The 23,821-nt window shown below is 47.1% G+C and overlaps 1 protein-coding gene across 12 annotated transcripts in view; it reads left to right on the forward strand.

The window, feature by feature from the left end:
- Positions 1-23,821, forward strand: part of RASGEF1C (RasGEF domain family member 1C) — a 99,878-nt gene that overhangs the window by 57,226 nt on the left and 18,831 nt on the right. For 7 of the 12 annotated variants that reach the window (XR_008375212.1, XR_008375215.1, XR_008375219.1 and 4 more), the window contains 6 exons: positions 8,301-8,365; positions 9,784-9,966; positions 10,126-10,248; positions 11,308-11,445; positions 14,908-15,108; positions 15,849-16,193. Coding sequence is in view for 4 of the 12 variants with exons in the window: in XM_053566583.1 (XP_053422558.1) it covers positions 8,301-8,365; positions 9,784-9,966; positions 10,126-10,248; positions 11,308-11,445; positions 14,908-15,108; positions 15,849-16,193 (1,055 nt within the window). In the remaining 8 variants the exon portion in view is untranslated. Of the gene's footprint in view, positions 1-8,300; positions 8,472-9,783; positions 9,967-10,125; positions 10,249-11,307; positions 11,446-14,907; positions 15,109-15,848; positions 16,194-23,821 lie in introns of all 12 variants that reach the window. The other 5 variants (XR_008375218.1, XM_053566586.1, XR_008375213.1 and 2 more) reach the window with 3 other exon arrangements.

Below are 23,821 nucleotides of genomic sequence, written 5' to 3' on the forward strand. Positions count from 1 at the left end.
ATTCTTAGAAATACAAAACCTACCAAGACTGAATCATGAAGAAATAGAAAATCTAAATAGGTCTACAACTAGTAAACAGATTGAATTAATAATCAAAAACCTCTCAAACCACCCCCCCCCAAAAAAAATCCTAGACCTGATTGCTTCACTGGTGAATTCTACCAAACATTTAAAGAATTAATACCAGTACTTCTCAAACTTTTCCCAAAAATGGAAGAGTAGGGAACAATTCATAACTCATTCTATGAAGCCAACGTTACCCTGATACCAAAGCCAGACAGAGACACAAGAAAAGAAAACTACAGACTTCATCCCTTATGAACTCGGACATTGATGCAAAAGTATTCAACAAAATACTAGCAAACCAAATTCAACAGCACACTAAAAGTATTATATACCAGTGGAGTTTATTCCTGAAATTCAAGGATGGTTCAAAATATTCAAATCAATCCGTGTAATACACTAGATTAACAGAATGAAGAAAATACATGATTATCTTGATTGATGCAGATAAAACATTAAACAAAATTTAATACCCTTTCATGATAAAAACACTAAAGAAAAGCTAGACTAAAAGGAAGCAACCTCAACATAATAAAGGTTATATGTGAAAAACACACAGTTTACATTATATTCAATAGCCCAGGACTGAAAGCTTTTCTTCTAAGATTAAGAATAAGGTAAGGATACCTACTCTCACCGTTTCTATTCAATATAGCACTGGAAGTTCTAGCCAGAGCATTTAGGCAAGAAAAAAAGAAATAGAAGATATCCAAATTGGAAAAAAAAAAAAAAAAAAAGATGATGTGATAAGTAGAAAACTCTAAATATTCCACCAAAAAAGTTAAAAACTAATTAACAAATTCAGCAAAATAGCAGGATACAAAATCAGCACACATACACACACAATCAATTGTGTTCTGTATTCTAACAATGAATAATCCATAAAGGAAATTAAGAAAATAATTCAATTTACAAAAACATTAAAAAAAAAAAAACTTGGAAACTCATACTTAGGAATAAACTTAACCAAGGAGATGAAAGACGTGTACACTGAAAACTGCAAAATGTAAGAAATTAGAGAAGAGACAGATAAATGGAAAGCCATCCCATGTCCATGGACTGCAAGACTTAATATTGTTAAGATGCCAGTACTACCCAAAGTTATCTATAGATTTAATGCAATACCAATCAAATCCAAATGGTGTTCTTTACAAAACAGAAAATTCTATTCTGGCATTCATATGGAATTTCAAAGGATCCCAAATAGCCAAAGCAATCTTAAAGGAGAACAAATTTAGAGGACTCAAACATCCTGATTTCAAAAATTTGCTACAAAGCTACAGTATCAAAACAGTGTGTTAAAGGCATAAAGACAAACACATAGAGGAATGGGACAGAATGAAGAGCCCAGAAATAAACCTTCACATATGTTATCAATGATTTTTTTACAAGGGTAACAAGATCATTGAATGGGGACAATCTTTCATAACAAATGATCCTGGGAAAACTGCATATTACATGAATCAAGAAGGTAGATTCATAATACTATATAAAAAGTTTAAATGGATCAGAGACACAAATTTAAGAACTAAAACTATACAACATTTAGAGGAAAAGAGAAATTTTCATGATATGGGATTTGATGGTGATTTCTTAGATCTGACACAGCACTGGTAACAAAATAAAAAATAGACAAATCAGATTTCATCAAAATGAAAAACTTTTGTGCCTCAAAGGCCATGATGAGCAAAGTAAAAAGGTAACCTACAGAGTGGGAGCAAATATTTGCAAATCACATAGCTAATGAAGGGTTAAATCTAGACTCTATAAAGAACTCCTAAAACTCAACAACAAACTCCAAACAACTCAATTTAAAAAGGGGCAAAAGAGGACTCTCAAAACTAGCTACCTCATGCTCACTCAGAGGTACCAACCGCAACTATGCTTGAAGTCTGAGGCTCAGTTACGTGGAGCCTCTCCTCTGATCGTCTAGATCTGGGAACACCACCCTTTCTCTTTGGTTCCTGAAGCCCTAGACGGGGTGGTAATTATATCCTACTGTGTAATCAATTCTTTGAATTAAATTTTCTTTGCTTAAAAAAAAGGCTAAAGATTTGAATAGGCATTTCTCTAAGGAATATATACAAATACCACATGAAAAGATGCTCAACGTCACTAAATTTTAGGGAAAGACAAATCCAAACCACAATAAGATACCACTTCCCATCCATTAGCGTGGCTGTTATGGGGGGGTGGGGAGAAAGAAAGAAAAAAGCAAACCAGTATTGGCAAGGATGTGAAGAAATTGGAACCTTTTTACCTCGCTGATGGTAATGTGAAATGGTGCAACTGCTGTTCAAAATGTTGTGGCAACCGTGGAAACAACAGAAACATCTACTGATGAATGGATAAACGGAAGGTGGTTTACACATACAGTGGAATATTATTCAGCCTTAAAAAGGAAGGGATTTTTGACACTTGCTACAACGTGGATGAACCTTGAGGACATTATGCTAAGTAAATAAACCAGGCACACAGTAAACAAAAATTTTATTATTACACTTATATAAGGTACCTAGAATAGTGAAACCACGTAGAAACAGAATGTAAAACAGTGGTTACCAGGGGCTGGGGGAGGAGAGAATAGGGAGTTACTGTTTATGGACCCAGGGTTTTGGAAGAGAAGATGAAAAGCTCTGTGGATGGATAGTGGTGATGGGTGTGAATGTACTTAATACCGCTGACTTGTGAATTAAAAAAATGGTTAAAATGGCAAGTTTATATTAAGTATATTTTACCACAATTTTTTAAAGGATATAATGGGAGAGGGGAAACAAATGATGAGAATGTATAAGTGTGTACAATTCTGCTACATAAAGGCAAGGGCAAAAGTGGCTCTGATTTGGTGTTCTGGGCCTCCTTTCCAGCAGCTGTTGAAGGCTGGTTTCAGAAGTCCAGCTGCAGGGCTGGATGAGACAAAGGGTCGTCCAGGACACAGCAGCCTGGAGACCCTGGTGAACCGGGGCGATCCAGCTGGAACGTCTTCTTGGTGCAGGGCCTTGGTTAGCAGCTGGAGCAGTGGCCACCTAGTCTGTGGCTCCAGCCTGGCATGTCAGTGTTGTGGGGAACACTGGCCTTGGTGGCCTTTCTTATCCACGGGGGCACTGTCCTGGGTGCTTTGCACATTCCGTCTCACCGCTCCTCTCTGTAACTTGAAGAGGTGGGCTTGTCTTCCTCTTTTCAGCATGTGAGGCCATTTCTCAGAGCCTCTGTCCCCATGGCTACCTCTGGCCCAGAGAAAATCTCTCTCCAGTCCCCAAGATGCACTGACCAGCAACATGTTTTTCTTCTGTAGGTTCGATGGATTTCAGTTTTTGCAGATTTTTGGCACCAGCCACACAATGCAGTGGGTGGGGAACCCTGCAGAGTGGAGGCTGTGAACTGGCCACCTGGGAGCTGGAGATGTCATTTCCAAAGGTGTTTTTGGCCCACTGTGTAGCCTCTATGGTGACTTTTTGAAAAAATAGAATGAATTGCTGTCCTTAAAATCAGAATATGAAACATAAAAGTCAGGAGTCCAGGGGGCTCTTCAACCCAGAGCCCAGCAGAGCCTGTGGTTTTCATCACCACAGCCGGGCCATCCCCACCCAGCCCCACACTGGGGAGGAGCAGCAGGACCCTCTGCAGCCTCTTGAGTGTGTTTTGCATCTAGGGCTGCACTTTCCTTATAAGCCAATCACTACCAGGCTGTTGTTCTTGCAGACATTTTTCCCCATCTCCCAGAAAGGAATTAGGCATAGGCCACTTTGTCCTAGAAACTTTGCCAATGCCAGAGGCCTAAGCAGGGTGAGCTCTGGGCCTACAGATAGCCAAGAGAAGGAATGATGCCTGGTCAGGCATTGATGGGCATCAGCACATCCCCAGACTTGTGGCTTGTAGGGTCCTCTCCCCTCTGCCCACCTGTCTCCCTGCACACAGTCTCACACAGTCCATGCCAGGCTTTCTCCAGTGCTGCAGGAGCCTCAGGACCCTCCAGACTCAGGGCCTGGAGCCATGAACACAAGGAGACCCAAATATGCTGGAGAGTTGGGATTGGGCAGCAGGAATAGGAGACAAGGAAAGGGAAACTGAGGCAGCATCTCATGCCTAGGGCAATGGCGGGTATTGGCTCAGCCACTCTTGGCACTTGTGTGCCAGAGCAAGGCATTCCCTCCCAGTGTTCTATCAAAGACTTATCACAGGTGGGCACACCAACACAGCCTGGAGGGGGTTCAGGTGTTCCTGGGGTCTGTCATCCTCATGGCTTTATCTAACACTGAACTTTACCCTATATTTGTCCTTTTGTGACTGGCTTGTTTCACTTAGCATAATGTGCTCAGCTTGAATGAATGACACTAAAACAATGGGGAAGGGAGGGCGCATCTCTGGTGCGTTTCTCAGAGCCACTTGAGAGTCTTTACCCACATGAATCACGGCATTTGCATCAAGTGCAGGTTTGCTTTCCATGTGCCATAACCATTCTCTGAGTTACTATTGAGTGTTCAGCGCCATCATTTCAATGGCAACGGCAGCTCCACCAGTAGGTACATGATCATTTCCTCATCCAGTCTCCCTTTGTTCATCATCTCTGCAGCTCTAGACTGTGTTCACCGCTGATAATTAATACAGAAGCAAATGCCTTTCTTTCCACTGCTTTTCCCCTTGAGATTATTTTCTTGGGATACATTTCCAAAGCTTTGATTAGGGTAAATGGACACTATCAAACATAAGGCTGTTAGCACCATGAGCCGCATCCTGGTACAATTAAAGGCACTGTAATGGTGCATCCCACTCCCCGCCCAGCGGTGTGTCAGGAGCTTCCCAGCAACCTGCCAGCACTACTCATTGTATTAAGACCTGTCCATTCATGGATGTAAAGCAGAAACCCAGCAGAGCCACACCACACACACTGAGCCACATGCCCCCAGCTGGGCCAGGCAGACAAACAGAAAGGACTCTGGAGACAGGGTCTGACCACGGGTATCCCACCTGCCGTGAGCCATGCTCAGACCCTAGCACTTCAGCCCTCTTGCCATGGCATCTGGCAGAGTGTGTTCACAAAAACACTGACTGGAATACTTATTGATGATTTAAAGGACTTTCAGGGGAGGTTAACAATAAACAATTTTCACAGCATCACTAGCTTTTTAAAATTTTTATTAACATGTACATAATATAAAATTAACCATCTTCACTATTTTTTTCTTGAGATAGAGTCTCAACAGAGTGAGCTCTGTTGCCCCAGGCTAGATTGCCATGGCGTCCGCCTAGCTCACAGCAACCTCAAACTCTTGTGCTCAAGTGATCCTCCTATCTTAGCCTCCCAAGTAGCTGGGACTACAGGCACCCACCACAACACCCAGCTTGTTCTCTTTTTAGTAAAGACGGGGGTCTCACTCTTGCTCAGGCTGGTCTCAAACCCCTGAGCTGGGGCAGTCCATCTCCCTCAGCCTTCCAAAGTGCTAGGATTACAGGTGTGAGCCACTTGCACCCAGCCTCACCTTAACTATTTTTAAAGTGTACCGTTCAGTGCCATTAAGTACATTCACATTATATATGTACGTATGATGGTGCAACCATCACCAGCATCTATCTTCAAAACTTTTTTCATCTTCCAAAACTGAAACTCTGTACCCGCTGAACACTAACTCCTCTCTCCCCCTACCCTCCCTGCCCCTGGCAGCCACCGTTCTGCTTTCTGTCTCTATGACAGGTAAAGGTCAGTGGAATTAGAGTACAGTAGAACCTCTGTAAGTTGACCATCCAAGGCACTGTAACAAACTGGTCAACATACAGAGGTCCCCATAAGGAATAAGGCCTACTGTACTAATAGGTACACATGGTGCATGTCTGGTCTATGCAAATTAGGTCAACTTAAGGAGGTGGTCAAGGTAGGGAGGTGGTCAACTATGGAGATTCTACTATATTTGTCCTTTTGTGACTGGCTTCTTTCACTTAGCATAATGAGCTCAAGATCCGTGCATATTGTAGCATATGCCAGAATTTCCTTCCTTTTTAAGGCTGAATAATATTCCATTGTATGCATACGCCACATTTGACTTATCTTTTCTTTTACTGATGGACAATTGGCCTGCTTCATTATCAGCTTTTAAAAATACTCCTGGACAACCTGGCTTATTGTACCCTCAATGAATCCCCAACAATAAAAAAAAAAAAAAAAAAGAGAAAAAAAAAAAATACTCCTGGACATCCAAACAATGAAATACTGTGAGATGGTTTACAAGACAGTGAATGTAAGAAGTCCTGCCCTGCCTTCCCTTCCTGGAAAGAGTCCCAAAATGCATTGTTAGTGAAAGGCCCAGTGTGGCAGAGTACAGACTATTTTTGCTACTTTTTCTGGTAATATAGACAGGAAGGAGAGAATATATATTTATATTTCCTGTCCTTGTGTAAAGAAGCTATAGAAAGTTAGACCAGGGCGGCGCCCGTGGCTCAGTCAGTAAGGCACCGGCCCCATATACCGAGGGTGGCGGGTTCAAACCCAGCCCCGGCCAAACTGCAACAAAAAAATAGCCGGGCGTTGGGGCAGGCGCCTGTAGTCCCAGCTACTTGGGAGGCTGAGGCAAGAGAATCACTTAAGCCCAGGAGCTGGAGGTTGCTGTGAGCTGTGTGAGGCCACAGCACTCTACCAAGGGCCATAAAGTGAGACCCTGTCTCTACAAAAAAAAAGAAAAAAAAAAAAAAGAAAGTTAGACCAGAAACTAATGAAAGTAGGTATTTATGGAAAGGGTCTGAAACTTCACTCCCACTCCCCTTCCAGGAGCCACTGCCTGGCTCCTGCCTCCTAAGCACACACCTATGACCACACCACATTGACCCCCAGCTCCACTGAGCCTCTCTGCATGTGGCCGTTCCTCTCCCTGGCATGTCTCTCTGCAGACACCTTCCTGTCCTCAGTCCTTAGTGTAGATCCTCAAGCCCCCAGCCCTCCCTGTGTTCCAGGTCGGCCGGAGCCCCTGCTGGTGGAAGGAGGATGGGTTGTCCAAGGTGGCTGGAGGAGTAGCAGGGTCCTCTGTGCTCCCCAAGCTGTCCTCATCCAGAGGCCAGGGGTGGACACCAACCCCATCTGCACCTACATGCCTGTAAGGAGGAGCAAGAGGAGTGGTGACCCTAAGGGATGCCTAGCGGGGGCAGGCTGCTGGTGGCCCTCTGACCTCCAACCACTCTTCGTGTCACCATCTGGGCCCAGGCCTGGATCTGAATGAACAGTGCACCTCCTGGTGGCAGCCCCACCCTGTCTTTGGAGGTCTCCCAGGAACATGCAGCCACAGGGAGTTATCACATTGCCCTCATCAGCAAATCCTCCAGTCTCTATGCAGCCTTCCCTCTCTCCAGAGGTCTTGGTTGTCCCCAGTGCCCGGAATAGTGCCAGGGCTGTGCATACATGCATGAATGGATGACCCTTAGTGACAGCACGAGGAAACCAGAGACTGCAGCACAAGATCAAGCCCGTTCATTCAGACCCAGGCCTGGGCCCAGCTGGTGACACACCAAGGGTGGTTGGAGGTCAGAGGGCCACCAGGCATCCCTGAGGGTCACAATGGTTCTGCAACCACCACCACCGAGCCCCCAATGTGAGTTCATCACTACAGAACTGGATCAGAGCCCTGTTCTGCCCAGGGTGCCAGCACCCCACATCCAGCACCTGGTTCCAGACCAGGCCTCGAGGTGCTCTGGGGTCCTCCCTCACAGAGACCCCTCTGTGGCCACTCCCACTGTCTAGCAGACCACCTTGTCCTGCAGAAAGGTTCCCAGAATCACCTTCACCCCTGCCACTGGGCTTGTCTTTGAGAAAATGGACTGGGATCTGGGGCAGGCCCAATGCTGCAGGGTAGACAGGTACAAGAGTCTGGCAGGAGAGGACTCTGGACTTTTCTGTCTTTTGGAGTCAGGCAGAGTGGCACCCGCCCCACGGCTGGCCTTGCCTCCCTGCTGAGCATCTGAGCTGCTGCCAGCCCCCCTGCCTGGCAGTCTCCCCTGGGATGGACAGGAGGTGGTTCTGTGACATTTTACAGCTTCACCAGCTGAAAGTTGAACACTTACAGCATGCCAGCGAGGTAAAAATAAAGCTGTGTCTGTCACCAGGGCTGGGGACTGTTCAGTCTGCTGTCCATACTGATACCTGAGCCCTCCCCAGGCTGTGACCCAGTCCCAGCACCTCCCACATCCACATACCCAAAGGACAGCCCTCTGAGGGGCTCCCTCTGACCCCCACGTCCTTCTGTCTCTATTCCCAGGGCAGACTCACTCAGGGAGCTGGGGTCAGGCTCTGCCACAGGAGCAGCAGGGGTGGTGTGAGCAGGTGAGACTCAGAGTTCCTGGAGGACCCTGTGGTGAGGCCACATGACACCATGATTGAGAACAAGGGTCTGTTTAAACAGTCACAGGCTTGGCCAAGACACATCAAGGTGAGAGCCCTACTCTTTCATGGCCCACAGGGATAAGGGGAAGAAAGTAGATACTCTTCAGAGAGCAGATATGGGCTCCCTGTGCACGCATGTGCTCAGTGCTGGCTCCCAGAGGACATGCTCTGGCCTCTGCCTGGAAGAGGTTTGAATGGAAAAGACACCAAAACAGCTGTAGCTGGCCTTTCTGTGCACCAGGTACCAACAGCAGCATCCCTAGGCACCCAGGAAAGTTGACAAGAAGAATCTGCTGATGCCCAGTAGGGGTCAAGTGCAGCCTTGGGGAGGACACTGCAGGGAAGCAGGGAAAGTGAAGGAGGAGGGATTTCAACGATGTCTGGGGGGATGGGGAAGTCAAGATGGTGGGAGAAACTTCTTATGGGAGGGAACAATATGTGTGGTTGCTCAGAGTTGGAGAAGGTGTTTGGAGGAGAGTGCATGGCTGGCACCAAGAGCATAAATATGATGGGAGCTGGTCACAGTGATGCATACCTGTAGTTCCCAGCTACGTGGGAGGCTGAGGCAGGAAGATTTCATGAATCCAGGAGTTCAAAGTTTCAGTGAGCTATGATGGCACCTGTGAATGGCCACTGTACCCCAGCCTGGACAATATAGTGAGACCCCATCTCTTTTTTAAAAATACCAAAAGTGATCGCTTCTAGGCCTTTTGGCTAAGATCAAGTGTAAAAATACCAAAAGTGTATGATGGGGAGTGTTAGGAGGCAAGGTTCAACAGGTTGCCTTGGATGCCAGGAGAAATCCACCAAGCAGCTTCAGGCACCTCAGGATCCAGGACCTCCAATGTTGCCCTCAGGAGTGTGCCCACTTTCCTGGCCCCTCATGGTGCCAAGACGGCCACAACAGTGTTGGGCTTACATTCTACCAGTTCAGGGACCCCAGGAGAAAGAATGCTTCTAAGTGTCACAGAAGTTCTAGGATTGCACCTGAGCCCCTCCAGTTTGAATCAGGCACATCCCTGAACCAATCTATGGCTGGCCGCAGCGGGGAATATCCTGATTATTCAGACTTGTCAAGTCTGCCTTTGTGGAGGTGGGAGATGGTAGGGAGGCAGACTCTGGAAAAGGCCTGCCCCTAAATGAGAAGCTGAGAATAGAGGAGATACGGTTCCTAGGAGAGAGTCAAAGGGCTGTAAGAAGAAGGAGAATGGAGGCCGTGCTGCTAAGTGGGCGGGTGGCCCTCCCTGGAAATGACCGGTAGTCTCAGGCAGGCACAGAAGCTCCTGTGGGAGGCAGAGCCCTTCCAGTCTGAGCAGGCCCCAGCTCTGGCATGCCCCCACTACTTCTTGCCATTACAGGCAGGCATGCCCCAGACCCTGAGCACCTCCAACATGGTCACCCCAGGCAGCCTCAGCCCACCTCCTCCAGAGCCCACAGATGGCGAGCAGGCCCAGCAACCCCTCCTGCAAGGAGCTCCATCCTCAGCCTCCCTGGAAACACTGATCCAGCACCTGGTGCCCACAGCTGACTACTACCCCGAGGTGGGTGGCTCCCCCAACGAGGGACGGGCAGTAAGAAGGCAGAGGGGAAGACAACAGGATTGGGAGTGGCTTCGGGCCTGGGGGGATGGGCAGACTAGGAGGCCTGGCCCGCCCAGTGCCCGTCTGAGAGTGTGCCCTCTTTCTCATGTGTCCCCCCAGAAAGCCTACATCTTCACCTTCCTGTTGAGCTCTCGCCTCTTCATTGAGCCCCGGGACCTCCTGGCCCAGGTTTGCCACCTGTGCATAGAGCAGCAGCAGCTGGACAAGCCGGTGCTGGACAAGGTGAGAGGCAGGGCAGGCCAGGGGGCCTATGAGTGTACCAGAACTCCCCTGCCATGCACCCATGGAGGTAATGATTGTCCCTCTTTTCCTGACAGGGTTGGCTTCAGGGGTGTTCTGACTTGTCTGAGGCCCAGAGCCAGAAGGGACCCAGCAGGGACCTTTAACTCCAGTGCAGTTTTCCAATGCCCTGTGGGAGCCCTTAAGCTCACGTTAAGCCTAGACTCAGAACCAGGAGCTGGGCCAGTAAGATCCTGCCTGCATCTGTGGCCTGAGAGGCCCCGCAGCCTCCCCTGGGCTTCCTGCTGTCAGCACACCTGGCCACCTTCCCTTCTCCGTGGGGCTCACTGATGGCCCAGCCTTCCATGGTTCCTTACAACATTTCCTCCATTCCTGGTGGATCCTGCGACTGTGACAATTTATTGGCCTGTGGGTAGGGGTCTATTGTTGCAGTGAAGGAAACTCCTCAACAGGCCTAAAACAAAGGGACTTCTAGCTCAGATAACTTTCAGGTCTCAGGTATCACTGGCTCCAGGAGCTCAGATGACATCTTTAAACCCTGGTCTTTCTCCCTGTGGCTCCTGGGCCAGTCTCACTAGGACTCCCGAGTGACAGGTACCCTTCAGCGTGCCAGGCTCACCTTCCACCCTCTCCAACCATGCGGAAAGAACAAGCCCCTTTTCTCCACCAGTAAAAGTCCCAATCTCATTGGCCTAGCCTAGGTCACATGCCCATCTGTGAGCCAGTCACCGTGCAGGATGGAAGTGTGCGGTGCTCTGATTGGTCAGCACTGACATAGGCCCAGGTGGGGTTGTCCCTAAGGGAAAATTGACTGTGATCACCATGGAAAGGGAGTACCAAGATGGGCAGGCAGAAACAGATGGCCCTTCTCCATATGCATCTGTCCCTTCAACTTCCCTGATGGGTGGGAGCCATCAGGGTCAGCACCCCACTCTGGTGTCCATCCCTGTCGCCTTCAGCCACACACTGGGGCACCCCAGACCATGCTGAGGACAGGAATGAGGGTGGAGGAGCCCACCTCTCACTCGCCTTGCTGTGCAGGCGCGGGTCCGGAAGTTTGGTCCCAAACTGCTCCAGCTGTTGGCCGAGTGGACAGAGACCTTCCCACGGGACTTCCAGGAGGAGTCGGCCATCGGGCACCTGAAGGACGTGGTGGGCCTCATTGCCCCCTGTGACGAGGTGAGCAAGCTGGGCAGAGGGCTTCCCTCTCCTCACCCTCATATCCCGGGCCTGGGCCTGTTCCCGGAGCCTCCTCTCAGAGCCTTTGTCCCCCATCACTGCACTGCACACTGCAGCCCCTCTAGAAGCAGGCACTACAGAGCTGGGAGGGAATCTAGGCCTCAGAGTCCACACCTGGCTCTTGAGCTGACTTCTCTCAAGACTGCTCTCGGGAAGCATCAGATGGTGGGGATGGGGAAATCCACTGGTGAGCTCTTGATATGGCTAGGCCTTGGTCCTGAGCCTTTTGCCACAGACCAGCATCATGTCCAGCACCATGTCCAGGGCTGGGCTGGTGGTCAGTGCTCTCACCTGAGCAAGGACCTGCAAATCAGGGGCAGGAAAGGGCTTTCCTGGCTGAACCAAAAGAACCACAGTGCTGGGGACAAGGACCTTTCACTGTCTGTTAGATTCTCATGGGATTCTCTCAGCCCTCCAGGGGTAAGCTGTGAGCCCTGCAGGCTGAGGGCAGAGGTGGGGACAGGTGCCTCTGCCATAAAACCACCCCACAGATAAATGTGGCCCTTGTGCTGGGAAACCCAGAGACTTGGGAGGCAGCAGCAGCCTCTGCACCGGTGCCCACTGTGCTCTCCCAGTACTACTCTGTGGAGAGCAGGTGCAGATCTCCAGGCTCCACTTCCTTTATGGGTGAAAGGAAGACAGAAATCCTTAGCTCCCAGGATTACAGGGACGGATGTCTCCTGGTGTATTTATTGATAGAAGGAGCAGGTTTATCAGCATCTCCAGAGTAATGCTGTGGGCAGCATTGGTGTTGCATGGGTGAGAAATGGGTGGGGGATATGTCCACTTCCCTGGGAAGAAACTGACCTTGGCAAGCTGGTAGCTACTGATGTACCCCAAAGTAGGTCTGGACATGGCAAAACCAGCTGCATGTAAGACAAAGCTGGGTAACCGGAAGCCATACCTACAGCATAACAGGCTGAGAGGGTCATTTCACGTATCAGGCAAATGACTGAGCTGATCTGAGGCTGAGTGAGACAAGGGTTACCTCCCCCTCCTCCTCCACACTCCCGGGATCCATCTCAGGATCATAACATAACACTTGGCTTAGGGTGCAGCACAGAACAGGGTCAGGAAGAGTTGATGATTGGATGAATGGGGGTCAGGAGAGTGGCTGCTTCTGACTGGCTGGGCAGATAGCTGACTCCTTCTATGGATGATGTAGGGGAGGACAGGTGTTGGGATAACTGCATAGGCAAGTGGATGTCCAGGGTAAGCAGATGTGGAACAATGAATGGAAGGAGGAAAGAGAAAAGTAGGAAAGGTAGACCGGTCTATGGGTGGATGGAGGAATAGATGGATGGGAAGGTTAGTGGGTGGGTAAATATGTGAGTGGGTGGTGTTAGAAAGGAGGGAGGAAGGACAGATGAGTGAATTCCTGAATCTGTTCATGGGTGGAGGAGAGATAAGTACAAGTGAATGATGGATGGATGAATGAAGGTGGGTGGTGGATAGGTGGGGGGGTGGATGGGTGAATGGGTGGATATCAGAAGGGAAAGAAGATAGGTGAGTGAGTTAGTGGATCTGTGGGTGGCTCCCTATATAAAAAGGAGGTTGGTGATAGACGTGTGTGGAGAAGAGACAGGTGTGGGAAGTGGGCGGGTAGGTGGATGGGGTAGAAGGTATGCAAGGGGATGAGAGCCCAGTCTTCTGCTTTGTCCTCTTCCCTGCCCCCAGGTCTTCAGTAACAGTGAGGTCTAAGTCATAAGACAAGACAGGATTATCTGCCCTTATTTGGCCTGCCTGGCATTGGCGAAGTTGGGTGGTGGGGGATGGGTGTAAGTCCCTAGCTGGTTCCCCTTGGAAAGTCAGTGCCTCCTCACTGACCTTGAGAATGTTCCAGGCCTGTCACTGTGCCTACACACACTGGGTAGTGTGGAGTAGAATAGGAGATCCCTTACCCTGGCCTTGGCCAGGGGTGCATCCCAGTATCTTTGGTATCCTCAAGTTGCCCTTCCACAAAAAAGCACCCACCCAAAGAGGATGTCCTCCAAGCACTAGACCTTTACACTGGATGATAACAGGTGACCCTTGCTGAGAGGGGCTACTTCTTCAGTGGGCAGGAGGTGGACAAGCCAGACCTCGGGTTACCCACCGCAGCCCAGCTAGCCAGTGGGTGCCTTCTGGTCTTAACCCCGTCAGGTTAAGTGGTCTCTTGTCCTCCTCCTTGTGTCCTGATGGCTCTCCCGCAGCTGCCCATGGTTACTTCACAGAGAAGTACTGCCATAAGGAGCCAAGGAGGTGCCCCCTCTGTCACCAGAGCTCTGTCCTCAGTCCTCAGATAGCAGCAGCACCCTTGGGCCCATCAGAGGCTCCCAGGCCCTCACAGCTAATGTGCCAGAGGTCACACCTGCAGAACGCTGCAGGCTGTGTGTGTTTCAAAAGAGCATGAAGAAAAACTCACCCTGACTGTCTTCTATCACCTGACAATTCAGACTATTCCCCACCTGTTATTTGCTGAGGCCTCTGGGCACAGGCTGTCTGGTTGATGGCTTGCCATTGCCAGAGGCCTGGCCCCCAGATGCCCACACTGCCTCTGTCAGCACTGAGGCCATCTCCTTGGCTACTGGGGGGTTGAATCCACCACTGGGAGTGATGTTTGCTATGAGCCGATGAGCTCATGGGCCTATTCTGAGGCTTAGACCAAAACCCTTGGAGACATGTGGATGTCTTACTTAATACCCCAGCCAGTGTGATGGCATTTCCTTTAAACAAGGGTCTCTAAGGGGAAATAACCAGTTTCTCCCTAGGGGTGGAAGGATAGGTGCCCTTCGAGGGCCTCCATACCCTTCCATCCCTGTACCCTGCCCAGGGCATGTCCTTCTGGGCTGGCTGGGAGGGGACCCGGTTGGTGTAATAACTACGTGCCCAGAGCCGGGCTCGGCTCTGCTAACATGGAGGGGGCAACACAGATGTCCCTGCCCTGTGCAGCTGTCATTCTATCAAGGATGTGAACAAACCCGATTGTCTCCATAGTGGTTCTATAGAAGTCCCATGAGGACTGCTCGGGGGAGATGGCAGGATGGCAGGGCTGGTCAGGAAGACCTCTCTGAGCTGAGCCTGGGAGATGTGGCCATCAAAAGCAAGCAGCAGACCAGCCTTCCGGGATAGGGCCTATTCCCTGTCTCCCTCCTCTGGCTTTCCCTTCCTCTGGCTTCCTGGCAGCATCCACACCACTCTGCCCTGCTATGCAGACAGCTGCCCCACAACAGCTTATCAGCCTCCCTACTGTGCACTCTTCTAAGCTTCCCTTGTGTTCCTGAAGCCTTCTCCCCACCTGGCCTGGACTTGTGGCCCCAGCCCCAGCTCCCACTTGCCTAGGGTCAGGTCCCATTTCAGGGTGGGGCAGGTGCCATTGCTTTGGAGGTGGGCAAGGCCTGAACGCCCTGTTCCCCTGCCCAGGCATACCGGAAGAGGATGCAGCAGCTCCTGCAGGCACTGCACCAGAGGCTAGCAGTCCTGGGTCAGGGCCCAGAAGGTCTGATGGGCGCCGACAAGCCCATCTCCTACAGGACCAAGCCGCTGGCCTCCATCCACAGGGAGCTCCTTGGCATCTGTAGTGACCCCTACACGCTGGCCCAGCAGCTGACCCACGTGGAGCTGGTGAGCAGGCTGGCACCACCTTCCACCCAGACCCAGAGCCGGGAGCAACTGGGAACGCAGCCACCCCTCCCCTCCATCTCACTCCCCCAACCTGGTCTCCCCATAATCCCCATAACCCACAGATAAAGGTGCCTGGCATAGCTGGCCAGCTGGCATCTCCAGAGGCTCTGGGCCCTACAGCAGTCTCCCAGAACTGGGACAAGAGACAGGTGCCTGCCCCTGGTCTGCCTGAGGGTCCCGGTCTGGGAAGGAGAAACTGGGTTCAGATTCCTCCTCTGACACCGCCTGCTATGTGATCCTCCCAGGACTGGTGCCTTTCCCACCAGGGCCTAAGTTTCTCCGTCCAGGACTCATAGACACACTGTGCCCTCCCCACCGTTCCACAGCAGCAAGAGCACAAACTCTTTTTGCTTGCAAAGCGGATGCCCCCCGCCCAGCTTCTTACGGACACAGAGGCTGTGGGTCCAGCCTAGAGAAAGGGGAGGCTGGGAGCTGGTCTTCCCTTTATGGCACCCTGACTGCCTCCCAGGCAATTTACTCAGCACACTCAAGTGCTCTGACTTGTTCTGTCTTCCCTTCACCCTGCCAGGGAAGTGCCATTATTATTCCCTTTTCACAGATAAAGGAACTAAGGTCCCCAAAGGGCAAGTGATTAGTTAAAGTCACACAGCAAAAGGGACACAGCCAGGATTCAATTCTGACCCAGATCCACTGCTCTTGGCCACCATACCTGACCCCAGGGGAGCAGGTCACTTCAGTTACCTGGTGTTCAGCCTGCTTCCCTTGAACGTCAGCCCCCACATGCAGCGCTCCCCAACCCCATGGACCAAAAGGAAGGACTGCCTCTTTCAGGGATGGTACTGAGCCCTGTGACAACTCAGGACAAGTTCTCCACGCCCCAGAGTAGGTGGAGAGAGACATTGGGGGGTGGCCTGGGATATCAGGGAGCCCAACAGGAGGACCCTCCCCAGACCTGCCCTCCCCTTCGCCTCTTCTCCCTTCCCCTGCAGGAACGGCTGCGACACATCGGGCCTGAAGAGTTTGTCCAGGCTTTTGTGAACAAGGACCCTCTAGCCAGCACAAAGGTAGAAGGACGCTCTTGGACAGGCCGTCCCAATAGGGACCGCCCCCACCCATCCAAGGACTGACCACTCTGAGAGGGATCCTGAGCGGCCCAGAGTGGGACAGATAGGCTTGGAGGCGCTGGTGCAGCCCACACGGCCCTGAGTCCCAGGGAAGCGGGGAGGGCTCAGGGTGGGCGGGGAACGGGCGGTTGGCTCGCCTCGGGTCGGGCTAGGCCCTGGCTGGGGAGGCGGGTGGAGGGCGCCCCCCACCCCGCCTGCGCTCCGACCCACGCCCTCCTAGAGCGTTTCCGTGGGCGCCAGTGCCCTCCAGCGGCCACGTGGGGAAGCACGGGCCAGTGTGCGCTCCCCTGCAAAGGTAAGACGTCCCCTGCCTGGGTCACCCTCCTGACCTGGCCCCCCACACCGGGATCTCGATCCTGCCCTTCCTTTCTAGGAGCCCAACGAGCAGGTGCCTGGTGCTTTCTAACGGGTTAAATCCGAAGCGTTGTCTTCTGCCCTCACACTTAATAAATAAAAGTACAAAGTAAATCTGCGATTGCAGGCTGGTCTTGAACTTATCGGATAAACCAAGATGGTCGTGGGTGTGTAGGGAAAGCACAGTCTGAATGTCTGGTAGGGAGCGGTGAAGTCAGCACAGCCATTTTGCAGGGCAGCTTGGCAATAGCTTCCACACTTTAAAGTACATCCTTGACCTCAGCTTCCCAAACCTAAGAATTTATCCTACAGATACACACATCTGTGTGCATAAAGATGAACACACGAAGGTAGCTGAGATAGAGGTGTACATGTTATGGGCAAAAGCCGGAGGCAAATTACCCTATCAACCATGAGGTCTGAATGACAAATTCTAATACTTGTCTAAATAGAATGCTGTGCAACTGTTAGAGGCAACTAGGGCAACTGTGTGTATAGAACAATCAGCAACATCATCCAATCGCCAAGAGAAAAAGACAGAGTGAAGAACAGTGATGGGAATATCAAGAGGACCCCAAAAAAGGGAGGGTGCAGGACACGTACATGCCCACACATGTCCATAAACAATCTTTAGAAATTCTTATTGCTCTGGGAATTCTGGGCAGCTGTGGTGCTGGGAGGCAGGAATGGGAGGGAGGGAGACTTTGCTATTATTAGAGGGTTTTGTGTATGTTGCTTGGCCATTTTTTGAGTACTACCTTTTTTGTTTTTTGTTTTTTTGTTTGAGACAGAGTCTCACTGTGTTGCTCTGGGTAGAGTGCTGTGGTATCATTGTAGCTCACAGCAATCTCAAACTCTTAAGATCAAGTAATCCTCTTGCCTCAGTCTCCCAAGTAGCTGGGACTACAGGTGCCATCACAGTTCTGGGCTACTTTTTTGTTTGTTTTTGTTTGTTTGTTTGTTTATTCTTCTATTTTTAATAAAGAGAGGGTCTTGTGTTTGCTCAGGCTGGTCTTGAACTCCTAAAGTCAAGCAATCCACCTACCTGGCCTCTCAGAATACTAAGATTACAGGCATGAGTCACCGGCCCCATCCTGAATATTACTTTTTTATTGTGAAATACATCAAGGTTGTACGTAACATTCACTTAATCCATCATGCTATAGATTAACATTTGTGTTTCCAGCTCTTTGCTATTATAAATATCACTGCTGTGGGCATTCTTGCAGGTGTCTCCTGGGACACATAAGCACACATTTTCACTAGGGCATCAGTTCTCAAATATTTTGGTCTCAGGACCCTTTTACGCCCTTAAAATTTATTGAGTAGCCAGGTGAGGTGGCACCCCCCTCCCCTTAATCTCAGCTACTTGGGAGGCTGATGAAGGAGGTTTGCTCAAGCCCAAGAGTTCAAGGTTGCAGTCACCTATGATCACTGCATTCTGACCTAGGTGATAGAATGAGAGCTTCTCTCAAAAAAAATTATTGAAGACCCCAATGGACTTTTGTTTATTATGTTATTTCTATTAATATTTATGATATTAAGACTAACTTTCATAAATATTTACTTCAAAATAACAATAATAATCTATGGGAGGTGCCTGTGGCTCAGTGAGTAGGGCGCCGGCCCCATATACCAAAGGTGGCGGGTTTGAACCCAGCCCTGGCCAAACTGCAACAAAAAAATAGCCAGGTGTTGTGGTGGGTGCCTGTAGTCCCAGCTACTCGGAAGGCTGAGGCAAGAGAATTGCCTAAGCCCAAGAGCTGGAGGTTGCTGTGAGCTGTGACGGCATGGCACTCTACCAAGGGCAACTAAGTGAGACTCTGTAAAAAAAATAACAATAATCTATTACATGTTGACAGTAATATTTTGTGAACGTGACCCTTTTTTATGAAATAGAAAATTATTGAGAAGAATGATTGTGTTTTACATTTTTCCATATCTCTTTAATGTCTGACTTAATAGAAGACCGCAGGATTCCCTTATCTGCTTCTACAACCTCTTGAAATGCACTATTTTTGTTAAAGGAAATCTAACCTCACACAGATAGGTAATTGGAAAAGCTTTTTCAAATACCTATGACTACTTTTCTTTGATACTACACTAAAACTCACCAGCTTTTAACGATTAACTGCTGTGTGAAATCTGAATATATATCAGTGAACTTTCTGTACTCTCTGGCATTGAAATCCATTGGTTTTATATCTTGAATGCATGATTTTGTAACATCCTTCATTGCTCATTTGGAAAATATGGCAGATCTTCCGAATGGTGGCATATTTTTATACAATAATTTTTAAAATCATATTCTTTATTATCAATCCCCATTTTTTAAAAAAGTCTGTAAGCATTAGGAAGCTTCTCAGATTCACAGAGGAGGAAATGTGTTTTACAAGTTTCAAGTTTTCTCTTTAAAGCTTGAATTTTTTATCATGGGCAACAAATACTGCCAATTGTTTTTTTGAAGTGACAGATTTATTTGCTCATCATAAAGAAAATATCTACCAAATACTGAAGTCTGAATTAGCACGGTTTGTCCAGCAGTCCTTCTTTCAAATAAAAATGATATTCCACAACAACAGTGGCCACTTCAGCTCACAAGTCAACCACGTGCTTTCTTTGGCCCGGCAGTGTTGTGGTTCACACCTTAATCCCAGCACTCTGGGAGGCCGAGAAGGGTGGACTGCTTGAGCTCAGGAGTTCGAGACCAGCATAATCAAGACCAAGCTGCCCTCCCTACCAAAAACAAAACCAACCAAGTGTAGTGGCTGGTGCCTGTATTTCCAACTACTGGGGAGGCTGAGGCAAGAGGATTGCTCAAGCCCAAGAATTTGAGCTTGCTGTGAGCTATGATGCCATGGCACTCTATCTAGGGCAACAGAGTGAGACTTTGTTTGCAAAAGAAAAAAAAAGTGCTTCCCTTTAAGAGCAGAGAGAGGGAAGAAGGGAGCGGGGTGGGGCCTTGGTGTGTGCCACACCTTTGGGGGGCAAGACACGATTGCAAGAGGGACTTCACCTAACAAATGCAATCAATGTAACTTGGTTTATTGTACCCTCAATGAATCCCCAACAATAAAAAAATATATATATGTGTCTATATATATATATATAGTGCTTCCCTTTAAGACAGCCATGGTATTTCTGTGCACAGCAGAAGGTCTGTGTGTGCTGGGTCATGTCATGTGGAATACATGTACTCAAGGGTCAAGATTTAATAAAATTAAAAAGTATTGCCTCACTTGACATTCTTTTTTTTTTTCTTTTTTGGTAGAGACAGAGTCTCACTTTATCGCCCTCAGTAGAGTGGCGTGGTGTCACACAGGTCACTGCAACCTCCAGTTCCTGGGCTCAGGCAATTCTCTTGCCTCAGCCTCCCAAGTAGCTGGGACCACAGGCAGCCACCACAACACCTGGCTATTTTTTTTGTTGCAGTTCGGCCAGGGATGGGTTTGAACCCACCACCCTCGGTACATGGGGCTAGTGCCCTACTCACTGAGCCACAGGTGCCGCCCAACATTATTAAGTCAAATTACACTCACATGCTCACTTTTTTTCTTCTACTGGACAATTTTACCTCCATCCATTGCTTTTGTACCATCAATGTAAATCTCCACACAGTGGAAAAGCCAATAATATCATATTATTATGAAAATAGCTTTGCCTTGTGGACTCCCCAAAAGAGTCCCAGGAACACCCTAGAGGTCCCTGGACAACATGTTGAGAACTGTTGCTTTAGGATATGCTTAGGAAAGGAATTACTGCTTCTCAGGATGCATATGGGCAACCTACCGGGTACTGTCAGGTAAGGAAATACCAGTTATACCCCAAAAGGGAATTCTTCTTGCTCCACATCCTCATAGACACTTAGAATTGTCAGACTTTTATGCTTTTGTTAAACTGTCAAAGGGAGCATCTTTTCATGAGTTTTGGTCATTCTGGTTTCCTCCTCTGTGAGATTCCTACCACTTACTTTTCCCCAGTTTTCTATTGATGGTTTGTGTTTTCTCAAGGATTTTTAAGAATTTTTTGTTCCTGGGCGGCACCTGTGGCTCAGAGAAGTAGGGCGCCGGCCCCATATACCAGAGGTGGCGGGTTCAAACCCATCCCCAGCCAAAAACTGCAAAAATAAAATAAAAATAATAATAAATAAAAATTTTTTTTAAAAGCCTAAAACCTTTAAAAAAAAAAAGAAATTTTTTGTTCCTGTTTTATATTACATATATACTAAATAATCTCTCATAGGTGGTTGCTTTGCTTTTCATTCTGATTACACTGTCTCGATGATTAGGTGTGCTTAAGCTCCACCTAATCAAATTCACTAAACTTTTCCTTTATGTTTTTTATAGGCGATGGGCAGTTACAAAGTCCTTCCCTACACCCTATTCAGATCACAGAGATGATCTCTTGTTTCCTCTGGAAGTCTTATTAAAGTTTTGCCTTTCACACTTTGATCTGAAATTCATTTTGTGCATTTAGCTTTAGGTGGGGGTTCACTTTTATGTTCTTTTCCAAGCATTTTTATATATTCCTTCGCACCATTTTTATATATTCCTTCACCCTTCAATGGGCCGGGGCAGTTCCGTCCCTCAGTCCATATGCGTGCAGGTCTGTTCCAGGACACTATCCTGCTCCACAGGTCCATTTCTCTATCTCCGTGTCAAGACACATTGTCTTAATTACTACAGTCTTATGCTAAGTCTCAGGGTCTGGGAAAGCAAATCCTCAGTTTTTTAGCAGTGCCTTCGTTATTTTTGACCCTTTGTTTTCCTATTTAAATTTTAGAATCATTTGTAAAATTCTATGAAAAGTCCTATTGAGATTTTGTTAGACTATATTAAATATGGATCAATATGGGAAGAATTTACGTTTTCATCATATTGAGCAATTCATAAAAGTGGCGTGTCTCTCTACTTACTGAAGTCTACTCTATAATGTCTTTCTAATGTCTTATAATTTTCTCCATAAACATCTCATATATGTTTTGATAGATTTTCCCCCCCTAGATGACTTACGCATATTTTTGTTATGGTATACAAAATAATCTATTTGCTTAGATTATTTTAAATTTTATTTTTAGATTTCTGAATGTTTGAAAAGAAGGTATATTCCAAATAAATGAGCATGGGCTCATATTTGTCCATTACCTCCATTGTGTATTTATGGTATTTTCTATCTGCTTGTTGCTGTTTTAAGGAATGTAATTTGCTTTTTTATGGCAATTTTATATATGAAATTTTGTAAACTCTATACATTCCAATAATTGGCCTGTATTCTTGGGGATTTTTCATGTAGACATTCACATCATCTGAGAACAATGATAGTTTTTGTTCCCTCCTATTAAATTCTCATTGTTTTTATTTCTGTGTCAGTCACAGAACAGAGCCCTCCACTAATATGAGTTGGACGAGAATGATTGACGGAATCCATCATTTTAAACCTCTGAGATGTTGAGATTGTTAGTCATTGCAGATAATCCTGCCCAGTCTCACTAATAGGGTTTCTTCATCCTGTTCATTGTGCTAACTTGCACTTCTGGTGTAATATCAAATAGAAGTGTTGATAGCTGGCATTCTTCTTTTGTCCTGATTTTAAAAGGAATGTTTTTAATGTGTCACAATGGAGTATAATGTTTGCTACAGGATATTTTTAGATACTCTTCATCAGTTTTAGGAAGTACCTATTCCTAGTTTTCTGCGAGTTCATACCATGAATGGTTGTTGAATTGTATTCAGTTCTTTTTCTGGATCTGTTACTCACATGTTCTCTTCTCCTTTAAACTATTAAGTGATTGTTTATATTAGTTTTTTTTAAATTGACGTTGAATCAACCTTGCACTTCTGAGATAAATGAAATTGGGATAAAAAAATCATTATCTTTTTTACACATCCCTGGATTTGTTTTGAGAATGTTTTGTTTTGGATATAATTCTGAGAGAGATGGTTATTTTCCTCTCTGATACGTTTTTTGTATAATCTTTGTTTCTCTTTCCCTATTTTCTATTATGTGGGAAAGATTGAATTGCCTGTTCTTAGAGAATTTGATAGAATTAGCCAGTGAAACCATGCAGGCCAGATATTTTCTTTGATGGATGACTTTCATGTACTAGTTCAAGATATTATTTGTTTATTCTTGTTGCTTTAATGATGATAAGACTATTTGTGTTTTCTACTTCCTCTTTAGTCTATTTTGTAATTTACATTTTTCAGGAATTTGACCATTTCCCCTAAGTTTTCACATTTATAGATTTATGATTCATAATAACTTAGTTGTCTTTTCTATCTTTTCACATCTATATTGATTCATCTCTACTATTCTTCACTATTTACTTTGCTCTTTGTTTCTTTTTCTTTCTCTCTTTTTTTTTTTTTTTTAATTGAGACAAAGTCTCAAGCTATCGCCCTGGGTAGAGTGCTATGATGTCACAGCTCACAACAACCTCCAACTCAGGCTTAAGTGATTCTCTTGCCTCAGCCTTCCAAGTAGCTGGGACTACAGGTGCCTGGCCCACAACGCCCAGCTATTTTTTGACTGTAGTTGTCATTGTTGTTTGGCAGGCCCGGGCTGGGTTCAAACCCGCCAGCTCAGGTGTATGTGGCTGGCGCCCTAGCCCCTGAGCTACAGGCGCCGAGACCTTCTTTGTTTCTATATCAGTCTGACCAAAGGTTCATCAATTTTATTAATTTTTTCAAATAAAGATCATTTGGCTTTGTTGACTCTCTATATTGTGGCTTTCTTTACTGTTTGTTTTTCAGCATCTTCACTGACACACTACTTTCATTTTGGTTTCATCTTTCTTTCTTTTTTTTTAGTTGCCACCAATAAGAAATTACTTGTTTTTAAAAAATCCTGATGCTGGCATTGTCCAGAAAAACTTAACAGGTTTATTTATAATTGTTATAAAGTTGAACTGCTGAAACTTGTTCACTGAAATATTTTGACTCATATTAATGCTGCACATCCCCACATTTATAACAAAAATTCACACGCAAATGAAAATGGAAAAAATGCCAATACCTGATTTCTGTCCCCTATTTTTCTGGTTGCAATCATACACTTAAGTCTCTTTTGACACCATGGGGAAAAAAAAATTCTAATGTTCAGAACTACCAGTAACAGGAATAGAATATGTTTTTTTTTTATAATGAAATGTTTTCCCATCATAGTGGACTCTTAAGCACTTTCTCCACATATGCAGCATGCTAGCTGAATGTCTT

The sequence above is a fragment of the Nycticebus coucang genome, chromosome 17 (assembly GCF_027406575.1).
Source record: "Nycticebus coucang isolate mNycCou1 chromosome 17, mNycCou1.pri, whole genome shotgun sequence".
In the NCBI taxonomy this organism is placed as follows: domain Eukaryota; kingdom Metazoa; phylum Chordata; class Mammalia; order Primates; family Lorisidae; genus Nycticebus; species Nycticebus coucang.